The sequence below is a fragment of the Salvia hispanica genome, chromosome 5 (assembly GCF_029641045.1).
Source record: "Salvia hispanica isolate PSC_SH4W2 chromosome 5, Shi_PSC_v1, whole genome shotgun sequence".
In the NCBI taxonomy this organism is placed as follows: Eukaryota; Viridiplantae; Streptophyta; class Magnoliopsida; order Lamiales; family Lamiaceae; genus Salvia; species Salvia hispanica.
In genome coordinates this window covers 34,770,720-34,797,046 of record NC_142696.1, presented here as the reverse complement: position 1 = coordinate 34,797,046, position 26,327 = coordinate 34,770,720, and the positions used below count along the sequence as shown (strand labels likewise).

General features: G+C 34.6%; 1 protein-coding gene and 1 long non-coding RNA gene across 4 annotated transcripts; both read right to left on the bottom strand.

The window, feature by feature from the left end:
- Window positions 1-405: 405 nt before the first annotated feature.
- Window positions 406-3,257, bottom strand: LOC125191357 (uncharacterized). 2 transcript variants are annotated; one of them, XM_048088901.2, is made up of 5 exons: window positions 2,906-3,257; window positions 2,786-2,823; window positions 2,134-2,404; window positions 1,480-1,763; window positions 406-945 (listed from the first exon to the last, which is right to left on the bottom strand). In XM_048088901.2, exons 1-5 carry the CDS (start codon window positions 3,164-3,166, stop codon window positions 489-491), a joined length of 1,311 nt encoding a protein of 436 aa, XP_047944858.1. In that variant the 5' UTR covers window positions 3,167-3,257; the 3' UTR covers window positions 406-488. The 2 variants fall into 2 exon arrangements, with proteins under 2 accessions (XP_047944858.1, XP_047944859.1); XM_048088902.2 differs by having other exon boundaries at window positions 406-930.
- Window positions 3,258-13,321: 10,064 nt separating this feature from the next.
- On the bottom strand, window positions 13,322-15,386 carry LOC148926710 (uncharacterized). 2 transcript variants are annotated; one of them, XR_016130271.1, is made up of 3 exons: window positions 14,687-15,386; window positions 13,900-14,033; window positions 13,322-13,663 (listed from the first exon to the last, which is right to left on the bottom strand). It is a non-coding gene; the product is annotated as an uncharacterized LOC148926710 (long non-coding RNA). The 2 variants fall into 2 exon arrangements; XR_016130270.1 differs by having other exon boundaries at window positions 13,322-14,033.
- Between the last annotated feature and the right edge of the window lie 10,941 nt (window positions 15,387-26,327).

Here is a 26,327-nt window from a genome sequence, read left to right as displayed (position 1 = left end):
ACAGAAATTAAGGGATTTTTTTTTAATTCATATACTTCAAGTGATATTTTCATAATTCCAAGATCTAAAATGTGTAAAGTGCAATTTTTTAGGGACCAAATCTAAAGTTCACTATTTAGTTAGTGAACTCCATATTTAGACTCTATACATGTATGATCAGCTTAATTATCAAGCAAAATACTAGGATTTTATAATGTCATTAAATTTTCCAACGGGCTCTGATGGATTTTGGTGAAGTCTACACACCATATTCGCTATTGGATTACTGGCGGAAAAGTTAGTCGGCAATTTTGTTGACGGTAGAATTTGTTGAAAACTTTTATATATATTCAGTTAATTGAAGAATTTTAGTTCGGCGCTAATGTCGATCGTCTGAATGTGTTGTGAGTTTAAAAACACATCTCATTTCATTCAATTTGAATGGTTCCTGTATTTCATGAATGCACACAATATCCCTACAATCAGCACTGAATTTACAAGACTCCAAATCACATGAATTGGTTGTTATCAACATAATGAATCAAATCCGAAGCCACATTCGACACCCAATTCACAGTGGTGCCAAAAAAGAGTTCCCAAAACCAGAGATCTAATGCAAGAAGAGAAGATAATATGAGCAACGCTAGAGTTTGGTATCTATTTAATGGCCACTGAAAGATTTCAGCTATTTTCTTAAGGAGTGGGAGAGAGCTGCTTGTGAGATTCCTATTCTTTATGGACCACGCCGTTATCCACTGTACCTGGGAGGGGACGAGATCGAACTCCTCCCGCAGCCTTCGTCCCAAGTCCGGCATGTGCCCTCCTCCGTACAGGACCGCAATCTTCTTGTTGCCTCCATCAATGGCTCTTCGTAGCGCCTCTGTAGCAGCTCTGTTCCTCTCGCCGATGATCACAGATGTCTCTTCCACATCAGCTGTTACCTGTGCAAACCTATAAACAGAGGGACTTATATGTAAAAGTATTAATTATAAGTAGTATACCTAAAATTTGATGTAACAGTAGGGAAATTGGACTTATATGTAACAGTAGGGAAATTGGTCTCTAAAATCATGAACTTTGCCTAAAATTTGGTATTTCCCATGAACTTTGAAATTGGTATATAATATCACGAACTTTGCATTTTGTTTGGCATTTCCCACGGCATGTTTATTGCTATATTTGACTAACTTGCGAGACTTTTTTATCATACTTGGCACAATTAAATCAACGTGGTTTTCAACGTGACTTTTTTTGCTACATGTTATGAACTTAAAAAGTGGTTTCAAATATTATAAAACATATCAAGGTTGCCTATGTTAAATAAGATTTTGATGAAAATATATTATTTGAGTGAGTTTGGGAAATACCAAACAAAATGCAAAGTTCGTGATATTATATACCAATTTCAAAGTTCATGGGAAATACCAAACTTTAGGCAAAGTTCATGATTTTAGAAACCAATTTCCCTTATAAGTAGTATATTCAATTAGGAAAACTTACTCAGATGTTAGCCTCTTTGCAAGGAATACTTTCATTGCTGCACCAAAATCGAGCCTGGACAAGGCTTCTACTTCTGGATATTCTGATTGGTTTCCGATATCCGCACAAACACCTCCTATGATGAGCAGACCAACAAGAGGCATTGGAACAACGCGGGCGGCCCATAAAAGTTTGGACCTCCAAGGACCAAGATCCTCACGGGGCGGAGCAGGCTGCACCATAGCTTTTGTGGACTTGAGTGTCATATCTCTGGCAAATGTGAAGAAGCTTTCACCTTTTTCAAGCTGATTCAGTCAGGTAAAAGACTACCAATCACTACATGAATACTTTTAAGATAAATAGGAAAGACATCAAAGAAAATGTCTGTTTCAGTGTTTTATGGAAGTATATTCCAGTGCTGAACTGAAACAATTTCAATGTATATATACCATCAACCAAGGTATACATATAATTTATTCAACTCTTTTAAGTGTAGAAGGAAATCTAGCACATTAGGACTCTGGCATCTACAATTTACAGCTCAAAAAAGTATTGGCAACAAGTAGCTATTGCTATTACTATAGCTTTTTCCATCATTTAGTTATTTTTACATTGAACAATGAAGGTTATGAGCAACACAATTTAGTTGAGGATGATATTAGGATAGAATTATACCTGAAGCAATTTAAAAGTTTCTAAGTCAAGATCTGCATGATACCAATTATCTGCCTGGTAGTCAAGACAATCTAATTGAAAGTCAAGCATAAGCAACTTGGCCATTTGTCGTTGAATGCATCCAATAATATTAAATCCCCGTGAGTTTGAGCTCGTAAGTTTCTTCCTAGGCCCGGGGCTCCTTCTGTTTTCTAGACTTTCTCTGCTAGCAACCATCTCATAAAGAACACAATCATATCCCTCCAGTTCTTTCTGTAGGGTTGCAAAGTACCTACAAAAACATTTAGTTTAGAGTTTCTTATGCACACAACAATGAGGACGTTGGCACGAGAAACAAATTATAACTGTGCATATCTGTTTACTCACTGACCCATTTAATACATTATTTTTAAATTCCAATTTCAGAATAGATTCAAAGATTACATGAAAATGGGGTATAAATTGAACTGCAACCACTAAACAATGTTAGAATAGTGAAACGAAGTGGAAGATAATGATGAAGCCTGTATCTGATTCTGACTTAATTATATAATGAATGCTTTTAGAGTTGCTCATATTTGACAATTGAGTTGAAGGGCAGGCTTGAAATTTATCATTTCTGAAACTTGAACAATTGAGCATTGAAAATTTAACAGAAATTAAAAAAACTTACTCCTTATCAGCAATATGAATCGTGGAGACCAAATCCACCTACAGAGCAAAAAAAATAACCAAAAACAGCTATGAGAAGAAGATTGGGGGTAGGGGAAGAAAAGATAAGAAGAAATTATACTCGGAGAAACGGTTGAAGAAGGGAGAAGGGGAACTTCTTGCGGTAGGTGAGAAGAGCGGTTTGCAATTGGGCGTGGTCATCCCTCTTAAACCTCATGAAATCGGCGATGGAGTTATTCTGCAGAAATTGGTCGGCGGAGGCATCGTCTATCTTGGCGGAGAGCCTGAGGCGTCTGGAGGGACGATGGAAGTCGGAAGTGGAAGTAGATTGGAAAGAGCATGTTAATTTAGGGGATGTTATCGCCACAGAGCTATGGAGCATCTCTCTCTCTCTCTCACTTTCTTTCTCTCTCGGTTGTGTCGTGTGGGAAGAGATGATGAATTTCTGGAGCTCAAGTTTACACCTCCTATCCCAAATAACAAAAAATCTTGTTATGTTTATTATGCTTACAAACTTACTTTTACGGCATCTACAATGGCGGCTAGTGCACTGGCTAGCCGATTCGCGTCGCTAGCCGAACCATAAGAATCGGCCCGCTTTCAGAGAGAAAATAGGCGAGCACTAGCCGCCATTGTGGCGTGCCGATCGGCCAGCGCTATTTTTTATTTTTTTATTTTTTGAAAATTTTTGAAACACTATATATACGCGATTTTAGTTTCATTTTCATTTGCACCACTTGTTTTAACGAGTTTTTTTTATTATGTACCTTTTTTTATCTATGTACCTTTTTTTATAAATGAAATGAATGAATTTTTCCATATATGTCTCGTAAATTTAATTCCGTAATTTATCGTAAATTTAATTCCGTAAATGTAGTTGTTTTTTAATTATTTTTACTCGGCTAGCCTGTGGCTGGCCTTAGGCTAGCCTATTTGCTTAAAATGATGATGTGGCAGGTGGAATTTTAGTGCTGATGACGTGGCAGGGAGAGAGAATGGCTGGGCTGTGGCTGAGCATCCACAATGGCTTTAGGCCAGCTACAAGCCAGCCACTCTCTCTCCCTGCCACGTCATCAGCACTAAAATTCCACCTGCCACATCATCATTTTAAGCAAGACTAAGGCCAGCCACAGACTAGCCGCAATAAAAACAATTCAAAAACAACTACATTTACGGAATTAAATTTACGATAAATTACGGAATTCAATTTACGAGACATATACAGGAAAATTCATTCATTTCATTTAAATAACAAAAAGGTACATAGATAAAAAAAAGTACGTAATAGAAAAAATCGGGCTTCCACACACGAGCCCCGCCTCTCTCTACTCCTCATCGCCGTCCTCGTCGCCGTTGCCGCTGCCACCCGGGACCTCCACATCGGTGGCATCTGAGCCCGCGTCTGAGTCCCCCATCTGTGCCCTCGTGGCATCCAAATCGACCCGCATGCTCTCGAGCATCGAGTGAAGAAACCTCTTCTCCGTGGGGTCAGTTGTGGCCCTCCAATCTTGGAAGAGCTTGTACATCTGTTCCCGCGTTTTTTGAAGCGAGAATAAGGTGTACGCGGGTGGGGGGGTGCGGACTGGACCTCCTGGGGCGATAAGGGGGAGGATCCCCTCGATGCCTGTTGCGCCCGCTTTTGACCAACCGGGCGAGTGCGGCGAGCAAACGATGAAGGGGACGAAAACTCCCCAGCATCCGGGGGGAGGTCGTGGAAACCGCCGCTGCTGCCGCTGTAATCGCCGGAAGAGTTCAGCTTCTGCTTCTTCGACCACCTAGCGTCGACCCCCGTCCGGAACTTCTCGGAGTCCTTCAGCACCAGATAGCAGTTCCAGAAGGTGAACTCCTTATAAACCCCCGGCTTGGGGAACTGACTCTCCGCTATCCTCCGGCAGTCCTCCTCAATCTGTCCACCAGTCATCATGCGGAGGGCATTGGCGTACAACCCCGAAAATCGGCCGACCGCGGCCCTGATGCGTTCCCACCCCTTCCGGCACTCCTCACCGGTGTAGTCCTTTCCGTGCGGGCAGTTCCTCTAGTAGGCTGCTCTAATCTTAGCCCACATGTTGACGATCCGCTGGTTGTTCGCAACCAGCGGATCGTCGCAAACCGACAACCACGCCTTGGCCAGGGTGACGTACTCCTCTTCCGTCCACTTCCTCCGTGTGGTGGTGTCGTCAACAGCCGGCTGCGACGACTCGCCGACCACCTTGCTCTTTTTCTTCTTCGGCGCGGCCCGACCCCCTACTCCCCCTGCTGGAACGGCAGTGTCCGCCTCCCCGATATCGATCCTCAGCTCATGTAATGAGAAACGGTCATCCCCAGTGAACTGCGTCTCCACTGGGGTCGATGTGTGAGACGAAGCCGTCAAAAAGTCAAGAGTGGGACGATAGACCGTCCCCCCCCCCCCCCCCCGACCCCTGCACCCCGGGCTGCATCCCGCCCTGCCATACCGGCATCATCCCTATCATCTGTTGTATCATCTGCGGCGTCATCTTCGTCCTACCTCCCCACCCCGGCATTGCCTGCCCACCGCTGGCCTGACCCCCGCCCGGCATCGCCTGCCCGCCCGCCATCAATCCCATCAACTGTTACCAAGGGCACATGTTGTACCCCCCGCCCATCTGGCCGCCGCCCACCGGCCCACCGCCCATCTGCCCCCATCCAAACCCAACGGGTACCGTGGGAGTCTGAGACCCGCTCGTCGCCGAACTGGACTCGTTGTTGATGTCCATCGCTCGATGTTGCTCTTGTACAGAAAGTTAGAGAGAAAGAAAACTCGTTAAAACAAGTGGTGCAAATGAAAATGAAACTAAAATCGCGTATATATAGTGTTTCAAAAAATTTGAAAAAAATAAAAATAAAAAATTGCGCTGGCCGATCGCTCACCGATCGGCACACCACAATGGCGGCCAACTCATCGACCAGCGCCTAGAAATCGGCTAGCGCTCGCCGGTTTTTTCGCCGAAAAGCCGTTGGCCGATTACAATGGTTCGGCTAGCCGGTACGCTAGCCGCCATTGTGGATGCTCTTACAGCTTAATCAATCACAGATTTAATTCTCAATCCCTCATTTAAAAATTATCAAATCATAGATTAGTTCAGCGATGCCCTTGCCCCAATCCATATATCTATGTTGTATGAATGGGAAGCAGTGGCGTATCTAGGATTTTTGATATGGGGTGAAAAAAATAGTAACCAGTTAAAATTTAAAAAGTTAGACTAATTTTTTTGTTTGGTTTATTATTATGTTTTTTTTAAGTGTTCTATTTTTTTCAAAAAAATCTTTGTCTTCAATTTTTTTATGGGAAAACATCATTTTCAATAATAATAAATTATTTTATAGTATCACGTAAATTATATATTTGAAATATATGTATTCATATTTTGTAAGTATTTTATAGATATGAATATAACGAGGGGGATGTATTCACATCCTTACACTAAATATTGCTTAAACACAAAACAAATTCCAAGCCCTTGATCTTTTCTATCTAATGGACGGTTTTTATGCCATGTGTGATTAATAAAAATATTAAAATAATTCGAAAAGGTTAGTTTAGGGAGATTAAAATTGCAGTTATTCACTCCCTTGATTATCTCAATCCTAGTTTAACGCATACCATGATGTTATTTCCTTAATTATTTATCATCTAAAAAGATATACTTTATCAATTTAGATTATAAAGGTAACCATTCAGATTAGTTATATACATTCAGTCTGTCTTCTTCTATTCATTTTATCAAACTGCATTCTCAATTCAATCTACATCATTGTCGGAACTCTCAAATCAATCTCTTCTTCTTCAATCCATTACATAATTTTTTAAAATTAACTTCAAGATTAGTTGCTTTAATTAGATTATTTACGGCTTTTATACATTTCAAATGTAGATTTCAATAAAGAATTTCTTTCATTTAGCCGTTCTTATCATATAAAAATAAATTTATACACACTATATTCGTACATTAAAGAAATAAATTCAACTACATTAAGTCAAACATGAACTTTGATGTCTGAGTTGTAGTACCCACTCACAAACGAAACCATCAACAAGAGCAGGGAGCTTAAATCGTTCCCCTAGGGGTTTAGCAATCCATGGGGTTAGAGTATAGTACCACCACATGCATTGAATTCCATTTTTTGAGTGTTTTAGATTTCATACAGTATATAATGTACGAAAGTTGGCCTTTAATGTACATGTGTCATACTAAATAATGTACCTGTGTAAGGATTTACTGTTTGACTAGAGTTGAAACCATACCCTTTGAGTTTAGTAATCCATGGGGCTAGGTTGTAGTATCGACTCACAAACGAAACCATCACCAGTGGGAGGGAGTTGAATCATTCCCCTAGGGTTTATCAATCCATGAGCTAGGGTATAGAACCACCACATGAAGTTTGTTTCTGGTGGCTGTTTTGACATCTACATTATTTAGTACTAGATGATTACATTATTAATGAATTTTCGTACATTATTCACTAGTGAATGACTACATTATGTATGTATTTTATGTACATCATTAGTTTACGCTGTGAATGTACACATTATTTACTATTGAATGACTACATTATTTATGAGTTTTCGTACATTATTTATAAGTGAATGACTACATTAGTTATGACTTGTATGTACATCTTCCAATTATTCTATTACAATGGTACATTACTATTCAAGTTGCGTTACATTATTGTTCCCTATATGTACATTGCCACCATACTTAATAAATAATATATGCATTTTAATATAATTAATGTACTATTCATACAGTAAGTAATGTATAATTATACAATGCACACAAAGTTATCATTAATGTACAAAAGTCAAATTGTTTATTAAAACATAAATATCATAAACAATGTAAACATGAATATTATAAACAATGTAAACGCTTTGGCGCGGCAGCACGCTCAACTTCCCTATCCACAGCCATTTCCTCTCTAAATTGGTGTATGAATAAAGTGGAATGTCTCATCAAAGTCATCATCGAAGTCGGCCGCTGTCCACTTTGATTCTAATAAGACAAGCGTACATTTATTAGTCTAGAGATGTAAATTGAATATCTAATAACGCAAAGCATCAATGCAGAATAAAGATTGTACAGATCGAAATAATCGGTGAAATATGATGCTTCAAATTGGAAGACTTGTACGCATAAAATTGAATAATGTATCAATGGATAAGTAATCAATGTACAAATTAAATCCTTACACATGTATATTACTTATTATTACACATATACATTAAATGCCTCTTTTTGTATAGTTTTTACAGTAAGCAATCCAAAACACACATAAAAATATGAAACTCAATGCATGTGGTGGTACTGTACCCTAGCCCCATGGATTGTTAAACCATAGAGGAATGATTCAAACTCCCTACCCTTGGTGATAGATTCGTTTTGTGAGTGGGTACTACAACCTAGCCCCATGGATTGCTAAACCCAAAGGGTATGGATTCAACTCCCGCCAAACATTAAATCCTTACACAGGTACATCATTAGCATTAAACATGTACATTAAAGGTCAATTTTCATACATTATTTACGGTATGAAATCCAACACACACATAAACAATGAAATTTTATTAAAATAATGTACATAATAGCCTAGATAATGTATCACATACGGAGTAAAATATAATGAGATAATGTACACTTAACAAACGTATAATGTACAAAATTTTATTTTGTATTGATGCACAATTACAAATGAATATTCAGTGTTATTCCACCAATTTATCGTTTCAAGAATAAACTTTGTAATGTGCTAACTCAGACCACTATAAATAGGTATGTTATTGTCAACAAAATGAACAATAAGATGATTACCCAATGTAGATTTATCATCAAGAGACATCAAGAACACACGATTCAATATGAAGCACAATTGAGTAGTTCCTGATGTAGATTTATCATCAAAACATTAAAATTTGATGAAAAAATCGAAGAAATACCCAATGTACGAAAATCAACAACATCCGAAGCAATTAGAGCGCAAAATACAGACAATCACTGAAGAACAAACATCTAATTGTAAAACCCAAATATTTTAGAGTTGAAATTTACCAGAAATCCGACCCTTTTATACAACCCTCGAATAAAGGTTCACCGAAACTAAAATCATCATATTACACTCGAAGAACTCTGAAGTTGGTCTACTATTGAAATAATGTACAGTTTTAGTCTTGATGACGGCGAAAAAATGGCGTGATTTTGGTTTTGTGTTGAGATTTGGCGGCGTCTAGGGTTTGGGGAGGGTTGAATTGGGGGGAAGAGAGACTGGAATTACAGTCGAATTGACGTAGAGAGAGGAGAGAGATTGGGTTGTGAAATCGTCGCTCAAATTAATTCCGCTGAAATCTCGAAACTGCAGTTTTGAAACTGCTACAGATTTTTGTGTGATACCAATTTTGCCCCAATAATGTACGAAAATGGTCGAATAATGTAGCTCGGGTGATTTAAATCCCATCCATCCAATCCATCAATCCTATGGCTGTGATTTGTGTTGTGTATAACACTAAAGGGGTGTAAGGACCTTAATGCACCCCATTAATGAGGTGGTTAGTTTTATAAATAGTATTACATTATTATACTTATTTCAATTTAGTATATATTGAGTTTTTTTTAAACTATTACAAAAATATAGTATTACTTTATATTAGTCATATAAGTATTTACTGAAAATGAGTAATGGAAATTAAATATGAAAGAATACAAAGCTAAAATAAAATTAAACTTGGAGTATTTGAACTGAAAACAAAATTAAATCCAATGAGAGGTGATATAGATTAAAACAAAGTAAATTTGGAGAAGAGAAAGTTAGAGTAAAAAGGAAAAGTTGGTTGTGCTCCCAAGAAGGAGCGAACACAGGCGCATGGACAAAGACCATGCTTACCAGTTACCACTAGGCCAACGGTGGAGTTTGTTAAATTAGGAGGAGTACATATAGTATTAAAGAACAAACATTTGGGGGTACAATTGACCCCCTTGTTCTCATGTAGATACGCCGCTGATGGGAAGATAAAAATATTAATGTAAAAAGATTAAAGATTTTTTTTACTATTAGCTCGAATAAGAGCTTAAATTATCAGTTAAGACTCTTTGATACGAGTATAAAATATCTGCAAGTACAAATCCAATGTGAATATGGTAGTATAAAATGTCTACACTCTCAAATTCAAATAAACACTCTTTGACACAAATACATAAAATATCTATAGATTGTAATCCAACTTGAATACATTCTAACATGTATTAACGACGGTTGGCCTTTAACCATCCCATCCCATCCCGTCCCTCTAGGACGAAATGGTGAATTGTTGTCGTTGTAGGTGTCCCGTTGCATCAATGGTCCTTGGATAAAGTATGTAATACTCCATCCGTTCATAAAAAGTAGACTAGTTTAACAATATGAGGCACAAAATTAGACTAAGTCTAAGTATGAAATATTTTCAACAAATAATAATCCTACATAATATTTATAATATGGACCTCACAGTTCATTAACACTTTCACTACCTTTTCCCACTCTCTTACTTTACTAATTATAGATTAAAACTCGTGTCAATAACTTTGTCTATTTTTTGGGGGCAGATGGAGTAAAAAATATTAAAAAATAAGTGTATGAATAACGAAGGTCGGTTAAGGGTGCTCTAAATTGAACTCATTTGAATCACTAATGAGTTGTCACGCCTCGACCCTTATGACATAACTACTTACAGTAAATAAATTCAAAATTTAAAATAAATAATCAACACGTCAAGTAAATAAACACACATATTATATAATATGATTTAAAAAAACAACATTTATCAAGTACATATTGCAAAATATTCTAAACCGTAGTGAGACCCTCTCGCAACTCTATATATTATACATTTATCTACATGCAAAAATGATGAGGAAGAGAAGGTTGCCAAAACGCGTCAGCCGCCGAACCTGATGATACGTGCAGTTCCTACGACTCACGTCAATCAAAAGCTTTACTGATATCTTATTCCTGAAAAATAATAGTGGTTTATATGAGCCGCAACTCAGTGTATATAAACCTTACCTTTAATTCCACGCATACAAATATCAAAACACATTCCTTCACCAACATATATAACCATAAGCAATAAATATCATAAATAATTTCATATCCATATGCGTATGCCTTTCTGTTCTTCTTTATTATTCTGTGACAAATCAAGTCTGGTATCTGCCCGGGATTTCCATTGTATACGACCCGAAGGTCCCTTTTATTATTTGGCCTTTCCACGAAGGCCCCTCTTTGTATTTTGACCTTTCTACGAAGGCCCCTCTTTGTATATTTTCTTTGACTTGTAGGTCCATTATCATTGAATATGACCCGTAGAACCCAAACCCAAGGCAAGACTGTCACATATCCTCTTTAATCCAATGATTGTAGTACTTCTAATGCCATATAAAATATATCAATTGCACCAATTACATACCCACATCATATTACACCATCAATATCAAATAATATATAACCATTTCAGACTTATATCATATAGTTCAAATATTCACTCTACTTTAACACATAGCAATTAATCATATAAAAATATGTAAAATTAAAAGTGTGATTTATACACCCCTTATTTTCGATATGTAATCTAGCATGAACCCTTATCCCCTTTAAATAATAGTATAGTTTTTGACGTGGGCTTCATATGTTTATTCCACCGTTTAACTAATCTATTTGGATTATGTTTATATACCTACACGTGTGGCTCTAATATAAATCCTTATCCCTAATTTCATAGTCATGCACAAATATATATAGATATTATATATATGTAGTTACGTGTAATTGTATCACATGCACACACTTAAATTAAGTTTTTAATTATTAAAGCAACATAAATATATATATAATATATATATATATATATATAGGGTCTGGTTAAGTTGAGATTATTTAGCTAAATTGAAAAATGAGATGCAATATAGGCCACTAATCCACAAGATTAATAAAATGTCAACAAATACCACATTATGTCAACAAGGGGGTATAATTGTCTTTTTATTAAATTGTGTTTGAAATCATTTTCTAAAATTCTCTCTAAAACTTTAGCTGCAAAGTCTTCAAATCTTCAAATCTTCAACATTCATATCATCAAATCTTCAAATCTTCAACATTCAAATCTTTAAATTTTTAAATCTTCAACATTCAAATCTTCAACATTCTTCAAATCTCTTCAACATTCATATCTTCAAATCTTCAACATTCAAATCTTCAACATTCTTCAAATCTCTTCAACATTCAAATCTTCAAATCTTCAACATTCAAATCTTCAAATCTTCAAATCTTCAACATTCAAATCTTCAACATTCAAATCTTCAAATCTTCAACATTCAAATCTTCAAATCTTCAATTCTTCAACATTCAAATCTTCAAATCTTCTTCAACATTCAAATCTTCAAATCTTCAAATCTTCAACATTCAAATCTTCAAATCTTCAACATTCAATAAAATAACACTTATAATTCACATATCAATAGCTAGATTATCGAATGTCAACAACTCGTATAAAAATGTCAACAACTAAAAAATAACACTTATAATTCACATATCAATACCGAGAATATCGAATGTCAACAACTCGTATTAAAATGTCAACAACTAAAAAATAACACTTATAATTCACATATCAATTCACATGTAGTTGACATGGCTTGAAAGTTTAGTTGACATGACTTATAATTTCGTGACATGGCTTGAAAGTGTAGTTGACATGACTTATAATTGTTAACATGGCTTGTACGTGTAGTTGACATAACTTGTACGTGTAGTTGACATGGTTTTTTTTTTTTTATATATTTTTTTAATTTTTTTAATTTTTAAAAAAAAAATTAATTTTTTTTTCAATTTTTCAATTTTTTTTTATGTCAACTACATAGTTGTTGACATTTGATGTGTAGTTGTTGACATTTGATGTGTAGTTGACATGGATTGTACACATAGTTGACATTATACGTGTGTGCAGTTGATATGATATGGCTTGTACGTGTAGTTGACATGACTTGTACGTGTAGTTGACATGGCTTGTAAGTGTAGTTGACATGGCTTGTACGTGTAGTTGACATGGCTTGAAAATGTAGTTGACATGACTTATAATTGTTGACATGGCTTGTACGTGTAGTTGACATGACTTATAATTGTTGACATGGCTTGTACGTGTAGTTGACATGACTTGAAAGTGTAGCTGACATATTATATACCGTAGTTGACATGACTTGTATGTGGAGTTGAGACGATATGTACTGTAGTTGACATGACTTATACATGTAGTTGACATTATATGTGCTTAGTTGACATAAAAAAAAGAGATAGCTAAATCTTGAATCTAACTCTTAGCAACTAATTACCAATTGGGGAATATCACTAAACACCTAGAGTGCATTATGATTAACCTAGATTTTTTTGTTCTGTCATTTCTTTTCACCACTTACTTTCATCAATAAACATGAATAAATCCCGGTCAAATTCAGAAACATCGCAGAGCTTCCACCAACATACACAAAATCTATTAGTCAATTAAAAAATCTAACAATTTCGACATGAGGATTCAATATCTCACAAATCTTATTGTTCCAATTTTTAGATCTACAAATTCCAATTCATGAAAAATGAGTAAAATTGCAGATCTCACTACAAAATCCAACAAAGAGTAGAAATCAATGTTGTCGGCGAGGAGCTCTCGGCATCCATCTCGAGATCGGGCAAAACGTCGCCGTCTTCGATTCCGAGGAAGAGATCGTCGAAATCAATGCTATCGAGCAGAATGACGCCTAAGAAATCGGGCAACTCAGCAGCGTCGATCGAGAAGCCTTCCATTTCGCCTTCTATATCGGAGGCGAAACACCTTCAGCTTCATTGCAAAATGTCAACAACTAAATGTGATACATTTATAGCACATTCATTTGAAGATAAATGTGATTAAAAAAGAAAAGTTTCAAAAACTCTCATCAAATTTTATTACAGCATAATCCAATTGAGCTTTTTTCAAACACACTTAACAAAATCAGTAATCACTCAATAGCTAGTATACTATCCAAAAAAAAGATGAAGCAAACACCTTCAGTATACATTGCAAAAAAGGCTTACCATTTATATGCTTAAAAAAAGTTTCATTTCTAGTGCCCTTCAGCTCTCTCTCTTGTAAAACCAATGCCAAAAGCAAATGGGTCATTGGTTCATTTGCAACGTTCAAACTGGTTTACTATGTGATAATCTGTAACCTATTACAATTGAAATAACCTTAATAACTAATAATGAAAATGCAAAAGCCATGCTTTTAAACTACATATCACAAGGAAGCACAAGCTTCACCCAAATTCAATGGCTAAATTACAGAGTATAATTGACTTGACATGGCCATAAATACACCTATGGTGTATTATTAAGGTGTACATTTATAGGTGAAAATGTACTAGTTTAATCTAATACATGAAAAATATACTCTGTAATTTTCACCCAATTTCACATTCACCACATTTCTTGATTAATAAACATTAATCTAATAAATTCATTTATATTTATTCACTAATACTAATATTGAAAAATATCAATTACATAACACCACATTTATTGGTAAAGTAATTGTTGGCAATTTTGTTTCCATTTCACCATGGAAACAACACCCATGAATGTATAAAATCAGTATAAAAGCAATTTGATCAGATTTCATATCACTGGAAATTGGTTCAAAAGCAGATAATGTGAATCAAAGCACAAATTCCAAAATTATGAAATCATCACACGAACAAATTGGGCGAAGAAATTAGGTTATCTTTCAATACTCAATTCAGACAATATTTCATACATTTCTTCGCAAAATCAACCAAATAAAAAGGCAGAAATCTGAGGTTAGCAAAAAGGCAATCACGATTACCAGAATAGCCACGCGGAAGAGCAACGGTGGTTCCATTCAATTTCTGGCGAAGATGAGCACCGTTTGATATTTCTCCGGCGGCGAGATTCAATCCACATCGAAACCGCCACCAACCGACTTAATTCAACCACATCGTCTCTCTGCAGCTCACAAAGGAGCTTCGCCGTGGAGCCGGCGATAGGCTTCACCTGAAAATCGAACGCGCCGCTGGAGGCGGCGATCGACGGAGGAGAGGAGATGGCAAGGACCATGCGGTGGTCAAGGAGGCGGAGACGCAGGTACTGGCCGGGGCTGGCCGGAGGCGGAGAAGTACTACCACCTCACCTTCTCGAAAAATCTATCCCTCCCTCTCCACCTTAACAAGCAGATCCTCGAAGATTCAATTGGAAAATCTCTCACCAAAAAACATCTCATAGATCTGGCATCTAAAGGCTAGAAAATCAACGCGATTAACGTCGTGCTAACGGCGGCTGATGTCGCTGTCGACGATTTCTGCCAGAACCGCTGTGGCAGCCACGGATCTAATTGAGCACCGTGAAGGGGAAAAATCAGAAATCGACAATCTGATAAGTTTTACTTCGAGGATATCTCGGCGAATCGACGATCTGAGGAGTTTGCAAATTCTGATTTTGTGAAGAATAGCGTTGAGGAAGGAGATTCTGATTTCGTGAAGAATAGCGTTGAGAAACCGAAGGAGAAAATCAAAATCGCGTTTGGATGACAAATTCCCATTATGCCCTTTCATAATTAATTAATCCTCAAATAAATTTCATGTGGCAAAATCTGGACCACTCATTTAATAGAAATGAGTGGCTGATATTGCATCTCATTTCTCATTTATCCTAAAAAATCTCATTTGATCACCACCCTATATATATATATATAGGGTTTTGATCTATGAAGACCAGATTTAAATACAGAAATGCAGAACACGGTCATACATAAGACATTTTTAGGTCATAGTTAGTTTATTTTTAGGTCATGCTAACAAAGCATGACCTAAAATGATCTTAACATGACATAAATCCAAATCTTATAATATGACCTAAAACTACTTAATTATGACCTTCTGTGTTTTGGATTAATTATTGACCATTAGATCATCTAATCCTAGGGCCAAGATTTGGGCTGCATTTCTGGATTTAAATACATACTTGTTTTGATCATCTCCCTATATATATATATATATGGATGTATTAAGATGACAACCCTCTTTATTGTAACATCATACCACCATTTTAGGCCATTGGATCTGAAAATAGTGTGCTTGTCATGCTGCCACGTGTAAAAACACGGAGGGGTAAAATAGGATTTTTTTTTTAATTTTACGTTACCAGATTGCAGTGTTGTTCATTAAATATTGCAGTCTTACCACAACAATATTGCAGTTTACCACGACTGCAATATCTAATACAGTAGACTACAATATCTAATACTGTACACTGCAAACCCATGTTTTTTCACGAAACTTAATCCTAGGCGTCCATAAACGAGATCTAACGGACTATATTGGTGGTATGGTGTTATCCTATCTATGGTGGCACCCTAGTGCACCCGTATATATATATATATACATATATATATATATAGGGATGTATTCAGGTCAGAACGCTAAGTATAAGTAAAACTCAAAACACTTGCAGTCCATTGGATCATATGATCTAATGGTTAGATTAATGCCACGTGTCATCTAATAATGTAGAATTTTAGACTAATAATGTAGCTCGGATAATAATGTAGCATTTTAGTTTAATAATGTAGCATTTTAGTTTAGAAATGTACAGTTTTAGTCTTACAATGTACATTTCTAGTCTAATAATGTACCTCGCCTAATAATGTAGATTTTTAGTATCATAATGTAATAAATCACAGCCATCCAATCTAATGATCCAAGGGCTGTGATTTGTGCTGTGTTTTAAGCTAAGATGCTGTAAGGACCCTAACACACCCCTATATATATATATATATATATATATATATATATATATATATATATATAGGGATGTGATCATATCATAACCCCCAAATCACATAATAACTCTATAACCGAATCTGGACCACACAAATTTGATAATCTTGTGGTTGAGATTCAAACTTAGATTTACTTATAAAAAAGGCGCAGAGGGGTAAAAATGTAATTTCCTCATTTAATTTCTGAATTCTACTCCAAACGCGCGAATCACGCTTTCATTCTTTTTGAACTCAATTCTCTCCTTCATCTTCATCTTCACAATTAAGATCGATTCTCTCATCTTCATCTTCCATATTTCTCGCCTATTTTATTTCAACATCTCCAGATTTTCTTCGATTTGTTTCATTATTCCGTATTCTCCAGATTTTGTTTCCATAATTGTGATCGGGAAGATGTTTTCAATTTTGCGTTCTTATTTTCATTGATTACCTCTTCAATTGTTGTGAAAATTTGCTTCGATGGAATCTGTAGCAAATAACGAAGGTAACAATCATTATCTATTACTTAGCTTATTGATTGTGTTCATATTCATGTATTGAATTTGATTTTAGATTAATATTAGTTGTTGATTGGTTTATGTTTCTGATGTACTGAAATTCTTATTTGATTATATTATGTATTGTCGATTATGTGTTAAAATGATACTTTTGGCTTATAATGTTAGGTTTACTGCATAATATGATAGTTTTGTCGGATAAAATGATATTATGATAAAATGATACTATGATAAAATGATACTATTACTGATTTGTAGGTATGTACATTCCTGTTTGTGATGATAGGTTTACTGCATAACATGATAGTTTTGTCGGATAAAATGATACTATGATAAAATGATGCTATTACTGATTTGTAGGTATTTACATTCCTGTTTGTGATGATAGGTTTATTGCATAACATGATATTTTTACTGCATAAAATGATTCTTTTACTGCATAAAATGATATTATGATAAAATGATACTATGATAAAATGATACTTTTACTGATTTGTAGGTATGTACATTCCTGTTTGTGATGATGCTTTGAAGCCAATGATTGGTATGAAATTCAATACATTAGTAGAAGCAGTTGGTTTCTATGAACATTATGCTCGTTCAGTTGGTTTTGGCATTCGTAAAATGGGTAACAAATTAGTTCAAGGTATTACTAAGTGGCAGTATTTGGCTTGCAGCAGACAAGGCTCTAAGAATTTTATACCTGGTCATGCATCCCAATCAACTGAAGTGTCTTTTAAAAAGCGTAGGTGTCGGTCATTTAGGTGTGAATGTCTTGCTAAGCTCAATTTGAGATATTATTCAGATGGCAAGAGCAGAGGATATGAGGTTTATCAGTTTGTTGAGTATCATAATCACTTAATGGTTGCGGATGAGCATAGGCATTTTATGATGGCCAATCGCAATCTGGATCCTATCCATCGGAGGTTTATGGAGGATTGTGGTAGGTGTAATATTGGTCCCACTCTCACATTCAAACTTTTGAAGGAGATAATGGGTGGACCTGAAAATGTTGGATGTGATATTATTGATATTAGAAATGGTTATCGTGATATTATGTCCAATATTGATGGTTCAGATGCTCAAATGATTTTTGATTATATGCGTTCTCAAAAGGAATCATCTGATGCCTTCTATTATGAAATTGAGATAGGATCTCATGGAAAGTTAACTAGACTCTTCTGGGCTGATGCTATTTCAAGACGAAATTATCATATGTTTGGAGATGTAATTTATTTGATTCAACATACAACACTAACAGGTATATTACTTTTGTTGCTAATAGACATAAAATGATACTTTTTGCTGATTAAATTATATTTCAGTTGATAAAATGATACTTTTTGCTGATAAAATGATAGTCATAGCTGATAAAATGATACTTCTGAATTATATAATGACAAAATGATACTTGCAGTAGATAAAATGATATTTCTTACTAATAAAATGATACTTTTGCTGATAAAATGATAGTAATAGCTGATAAAATGATACTTTTCTATATGCAAAATATAATTCATTTTTATGTTATAAAATGGTACTTCTGAATTATATAATGACAAAATGATACTTGCAGTAGATAAAATGATACTTCTTACTAATAAAATGATACTTTTGGCTGATAAAATGATACTCAGAATATACTCATTTTATTCACAGAACCTATCATTTTATTCCCCGAAACTATCATTTTATCATTTTATCATGCAAAAGTATCATTTTATCCGCTCAAACTATCATTTTATGATGCAAAAGTATCAGTTTTCAAATAAAACAGAACCACCAAAAAACATCATCAAACCTATATCATTTTAACCATTTTATGATAAATATAATTCATTTTTATGCTATATTCTGAAGGTATTGCATGATTTTTGCTCAATTCACTGGAAAAGATAACCATTCTAGACCAGTTACATTTGGAGCTGGCTTGTTATCAAGTGAAGGTAGAGAATCCTATTCTTGGTTGTTTGGCTGTTTTGTTCGATGCATGGGGGTAGCACCCAAATTGATTATCACTGATCAAGATTGGGGGATCAAACTTGCTGTTCAACAAGTACTTTTACAAACAAGGCACCGATGGTGTATGTGGCATATCATGGTTAAGGTGTCAGATAAGTTGCCCAAATCTTTACTTGGTAATGAAGATTTCAAAAAAGAGTTGAATGCATGTGTTTGGTCTGATTTGTTAGAGCCTGATGAGTTTGATATAATATGGAATGATATAATGGAACGGTATGGATTAGAAGACGTGCACTGGTTTGGATCAATGTTTGAAGATAGAGAATTCTGGGTTCCTGCTTATTTTCGAGATTTTCCCATGGGGTCGCTTCTTAGGACTACATCGATGTCTGAATCGGAGAATAGCTTTTTTAAAAACTACACAAAGCCACGTGCAAATCTTGTACAGTTCATCAATTTCTTTAATTATGCTGTGGGAGATCAAAGGAATGCCAATTCACGATTGAACTACTTGGATTACTCAACTATTCCTGATTTGTCAACCCAATTGCCTATTGAGAAGCATGCATCTACAATCTACACTGATTCTATTTTCAAACATGTACAACAGAAAATAAGTATGGTATGTGAGATTGTTTCTATAACTACTGTTGAGGATAACATCAAGATGCATCAGGTCAAGGACCAATATGGTAGAACATTGGATGTTAAGTATGATTGTAAGAAAGACACATTCGACTGTAGTTGCAAGAAGTTTTCCAGAATTGGTTTGTTATGCTGTCATATATTTTGTTTGTTGAAGAATAAGTCTGCTAATCTCATTCCTGAGAAATATTTTGGTCGAAGGTGGTTGAAGAGCTCTTTACTAAAGGCAGCACATGGTCTACCATCTGAGGAACAACAACCATTTGAACGTGTGTTCCATTTTTAACCTTATTTGTAAAAATTCTATTTTTCAGTCAGAGAAATGATAGTACTTATTGTAATAATGTTATCTTTTATCTTGCAGATTTGGATGAAAAGCAGGAAGTTAAGAAAAAGTTGTTCTCCAACTTTTATCGATTAGTCCAAAAGTCTGAAGGAAGTATTGATCATTTGTCTTTGTTAAGTGTTGGTCTTGATGATTTGGAACAGCATATATTTGGAAATTGTGCAGCACCTTCAGTCATTGAAAAGAAGAAGATGGTTGAGGATTTTTATGGAATGGCAGTACCTGATGTAATTGATGTACATCCTCCAGACGCTGTTAGTACCAAAGGATCAGCTAGTGGCAAAGTAGCAAAGAGGCAGAGTGCAATAAGGAAAGCAAATAAGCCTCTACGACGGTGTGGTAAATGTCATGAGATGGGTCGTCATGATTCAAGAAATTGTGGTAGAGTCAATGAGAAGACAGATTGAAGCCATTTGATATAATTTAGGTATTTTTGGTGTATAAAATGACATTTTGGCTGATAACATCATTCTTTTGTTTATAAACTGATAAAATGATACTTTAACCTGAAAAAATGATACTCGCAGCAAATAAAATGACAATAACCTTATAAAATCATGTATAAGCTGGAAAAAATGACATATAAGCTGATAAAATGATACTCTCAACGGATAAAATGATATTTTAATCTGACAAAATGATATATAAGCTGATAAAATGATACTTCTGACTTATAAAATTATAAAATGATACTCGCAGTTGATAAAATGATACTTTCAGCAGATAAAATGATAAAATGATACTTCTGACTGATAAAATGATACTTCTGATAAAATGACATTTTTGTTTAATAAAATGATACTTTGGGCTTATAAAATGATAAAATGATACTTCTGACTGATAAAATGATACTTCTGATAAAATGACATTTTTGTTTAATAAAATTATACTTTGGGCTTATAAAATGACATTTTGGCTTATAACATCATTCTTTTGTTTATAAACTGATAAAATGATACTTTAACCTGAAAAAATGATACTTGGAGCAGATAAAATGATAAAATGATACTTCTGACTGATAAAATGACATACTTGCAGCAGATAAAATGATAATTTTGGGTGATTATATTCGAAACCACTATTACAAAACGCTATTATCAAGTCATATAAGTTAGTATACAAGGGGTTCAAATTCTCTGATCATCTTTTTCAACATCAATTTCTCCTTTTTTGCTGTCATTCTCAAACTTCTTCTTTCTCATTGTAAGTGTCTCAAAAGCTTTCTTGTTAGTATCTCCAATAAGCAATGCTTCAGTATATCTGGCACGGAGTTTTATGAAAGACTTTGTTCCCTTCTTCGTTAAACCTGAATTCCAGTTACGAACAGGACCACCCATGTAAGTCTCCAAATGGCGCATCACATAAATTCCACAGTCAACTTTATTTGTATCGTTCTGCCATGGCATATTCATGTATCTGGTTTTTGACAGTTTGACAGTTCTTCCCATTGATGGATTGACTCCATTTCCAAGATAAGTTCAGAAGAAATTTCTCTATTCAAATAACACAAAACATACATGAGGTTGATTAAAAATTATATTATGCTCCATACTGAATTATATTCAATGCATTTTAACTAATAAATATTGAATGCATTTAACTAAACATACCAGAGTACTTGGTGCATCTTCATATTTCTTCTCAAGTAAATCTTCACTAACCAGAGAATTGTCAATCACATCCATCATTTGCATTTTGAGATTGAAGCAGATGATATAATAATGTTCATACGCCCAGATCGGAAAGAATATCTAATTTTCAAAACATTATATATAAATGTCATTTTCAAAAATATAGGTATGTTGTTCTGTAAGGGATGTCATCATATCATAACGTATATTTATGATGATAACCTAATAACCCTCATTTTATGGAAGAAAAGTATCATTTTATAGAACATAATATCATTTTATGGACGAAAAATATCATTTTATCATGTATAAATATCATTTTTAGTAAAAATGATACTTTTGACCCATAAAATGATAGGGTTATTAGCTTATCACATAAATATGGGTTATCATTATAACGCACCCCTGTTCTGTAATGTATATCTAATTATTACTTACCAGGTCATAATTTTCCCATTTGAAATTTTCAATCTTTGACACAAATTCATTCAAGTTTGAGCAAAATCTTTCTCGACTCTCTGCTTCAGTCCAACCAGATCTCCTTGCAGTAATGTTGTAAATCTGTCATGTTTACATTTTTGTAAATATATTTTAACTTTTAATGTAATACTATTATTTATTTAATCGTTTACTGTACCGTAGGTGTGGTGTTGATGAAAAGACGACTCGGTGATGCCTTTGATTTGAATTTTTCATTGTGGTTGAGGAACACAACCCATGCATCTATGATGTTGATCCTGACGTATGTATGTGGAGCAAGGCTGTGGAAGTCAATCTTGAACAATGTGATCTTGTCGTTCTCATAAACTACCTCATAACTGATTTCAAATTCATATTTAATGTTAGTTAAAAGAACTGAATAAGAATATAATTATGTAATTCAAAACTTACTGTTCACTTTCTTCATCTGCCATCAACCAGTACATTATTTCTCTCTCTTCTTTATTCAGCTTTCCTTTCAGATTCACTGCTCTGACATTGTAGGGAGAGCACATTGCTTCAACAATTTTCTTTGTTGTTCTGACCACTTTCTCCTTTTCCATTGGAGGATCTTGAGTAACCATCTTCTTCCCTTTGTCCTTATTCAAATTTTCTTCTCTTTGTTTTAAAACTTCATCATCTTCTTGAGAAACCACTTTCTCCTTATTCAAATTTTCTTCTCTCTGTTTTAAAACATCATCATCTCTGTGGATATCCTCCATGACAGTGGTTATTATGGTATCAACTCTGTCATGCTTTCATTAAAAAAAAATATAAATTGTTATTGACAGAAGGTATACTATTTTATCCACAGGAACTATCACATTATCAGCCAAAAATCTAAAACTATCATTATGAAACAAAAGTATCATTTTATTCACAGAATCTATCATTTTATTCCCCGAAACTATCATTTTATCATTTTATCATGCAAAAGTATCATTTTATCCGCTTAAACTATCATTTTATGATGCAAAAGTATCAGTTTTCAAATAAAAGTATCAGTTCTGGGATGATGCTATTTCAAGATGAAATTATCATATGTTTGGAGATGTAATTTCATTTGATTCAACATACAACACTAACAGGTATATTACTTTTGTTGCTAATATACATAAAATGATACTTTTTGCTGATTAAATTATATTTCAGTTGATAAAATGATACTTTTTGCTGATAAAATGATAGTCATAGCTGATAAAATGATACTTTTTATGTTATAAAATGATACTTCTGAATGACAAAATGATACTTCTTACTAATAAAATGATACTTTTGGCTGATAAAATGATAGTTATAGCTGATAAAATGATACTTTTCTATATGCATGAAAATATAATTCATTTTTATGTTATAAAATGGTACTTCTGAATTATATAATGACAAAATGATACTTGCAGTAGATAAAATGATACTTTTGGCTGATAAAATGATACTCATAGCCAAAAATCTAAAACAATCATTATGAAACAAAACTATCATTTTATTCACAGAACCTATCATTTTATTCCCCGAAACTATCATTTTATCATTTTATCATGCAAAAGTATCATTTTATCCGCTTAAACTATCATTTTATGATGCAAAAGTATCAGTTTTCAAATAAAACAGAACCACCAAAAAACATCATCAAACCTATATCATTTTAACCATATAAACAATCATTTTATGTACTTAAACTATCATTTTTAAAAGTTACCTCATATTCTTCATTCTGAACTTCTTTCCCTGAAACTTTTTCCTCTTCTTTTCCAGCTGCTTTATTAGCCATTTCCTTTTCGCTTTCATTCTGTTTCTCTTGCTCGTTTTCCACCTCATCATCTTTTTCCTTCTCTACATCCTTTTCCCGATTAAATTCTTGATTCTCATTAGGACTGTCGTCACATTCAGGTATCAGAGTGAAGGTAGGGAACTCATTCCTATTTTTCAATATATATGTCCTCTCAGCAGCTTTAGTTAACTCAATCATGATATCAATCCATTCAGGATCATCAGTTTCATCATTGTTTATAGCCTGTGTCATTGTATTCTGACTTTCTATAACATGCTGCACACCTTCCTCTCTTAATCCCACTGCATTTCTTGTTGTATCACAGATTATCTTAAAGCTATTTAGATTCCTGAGTTTTTCCGGCGCTGCTTCAAGGACATCAACAATCTTCTCCATTGACGCTTTAACATTTTTGGCAACTTCCTTCCATTCATGTAAGAAATTCTCCCATTCATTGGTTGTCCCCACTTCTACATCTTGAGATTCTTCTTCTTCGTCATCTTCATCATTTTCTTCATGTGGCTGCTTTTTATATCTGTCATACATATGACCCATACCAAATGTTGAATTCTCCATTTCTGCTCTTTGTCTTTCTTTCAATAGTTCGGCAGTCCATCCTTTCACTGTTGGATAACATCTTGGCACCATTTTTTTTTCAAAAAGAATCTTGTCCACGTAACAAGCCTACATTAAACAAAAACCAAATATTAGTTTTTCTGTAAATAGATTCATAGACAATGGAAAACAAATATATTCTTACCACTACAAAGATAACTGGCCCGGTAAATATCTTTGCTGTGTTTTTTTTCCACCTCTTTTGTGTTTCATGCAATCTAGATATGACATAGCCACACCAATTGTATTCTTTGATCTTCTCAACATCAGCTATGTAATCTAAAAATTTTGGCCTCAAATTTCCATCAGCAGGAGTGTTAATCAAGGCATACTCCATGAGAACCATAAAAGTCCATTTAAACAACTCACCACCTTCTTTGTCTCTCTCCATCTGCTCTACAACATACTTTGGCACCATTTTTTTCTCTCCACCTTTACAGAATTTAGCAATTTCAGTTTTGATGTGGGTATTTTTCTGAAATTTGCTCTTATTGATAGGTAAAGATCCAATCGGGAACCCAAGAGTTATGTGAACATCTTCATCGTCTAAAAACAGTGATTCCCCACTGTTCAACTCAATTGATGAACTTTTACGGTTAAAGTTGTAGATCAGATAATACGCTAATGCTCTTGGGAAACTTCTTATATTGAAGTTTAGGAGTGCGCCAAACCCAATCTCTCTAACAGCTCTTCTTTGATTCTCGTTTAGAGATTCAAGCATGTCAACGAAGAAGTCAGTATTCCTTCTTCCTGCCAAAGTTGCTATCTTAATGACGGTAATATCTTCAACAACTTTTTTCTTACCCTTCTTTGATGTTGTCTTACCATCAGTTGCATCATCATTCTTTCTTTTCTTCTTATTTCTTATATGTTCTACTTCTTCTGCTAATGTTCTATGTTCATAATCATCATCATCACGAATGTTCTTTCCTAATAAACAAAAGATTTTAGTGTGTTAAACAGTTTATGTCATTATATAAAGTCAAAGTATCATTTTATCCCATGAAACTATCATTTTATCAAGGGCAATTATCATTTTATCTTCTGAAACTATCATTTTCTAAATTTCAATGAGTTCAAAAAAGCAGAGAGGGCATAACTTGTCACTTAATTAGAACAAAACACTATTCACAAAGTATCATTTTATCATTTTCAGAAACTATCATTTTATGCACCCAAAGTATTATTTTATCAAGCAAAGGCACAATTTCTACATTTAAACAGATCAACCAAACACATAGCAACACACACACACATACAAAAATACAGAGACACACACAACAACACACACAAATACAACAGCATTAGCATCAGGACACACACACAAACAAACATAAAGTATCATTTTATCCCATGAAACTATCATTTTATAATGTAAACTATCATTTTATCCCATGAAACTATCATTTTATCCCATATCCCATGAAACTATCATTTTATCAAGGGCAATTATCATTTTATCTTCTGAAACTATCATTTTCTAAATTTCAATGAGTTCAAAAAAGCAGAGAGGGCATAACTTGTCACTTAAGTAGAACAAAACACTATTCACAAAGTATCATTTTATCATTTTCAGAAACTATCATTTTATGCACCCAAAGTATTATTTTATCAAGCAAAGGCACAATTTCTACATTTAAACAGATCAACCAAACACATAGCAACACACACACACATACAAAAATACAGAGACACACACAACAACACACACAAATACAGCAGC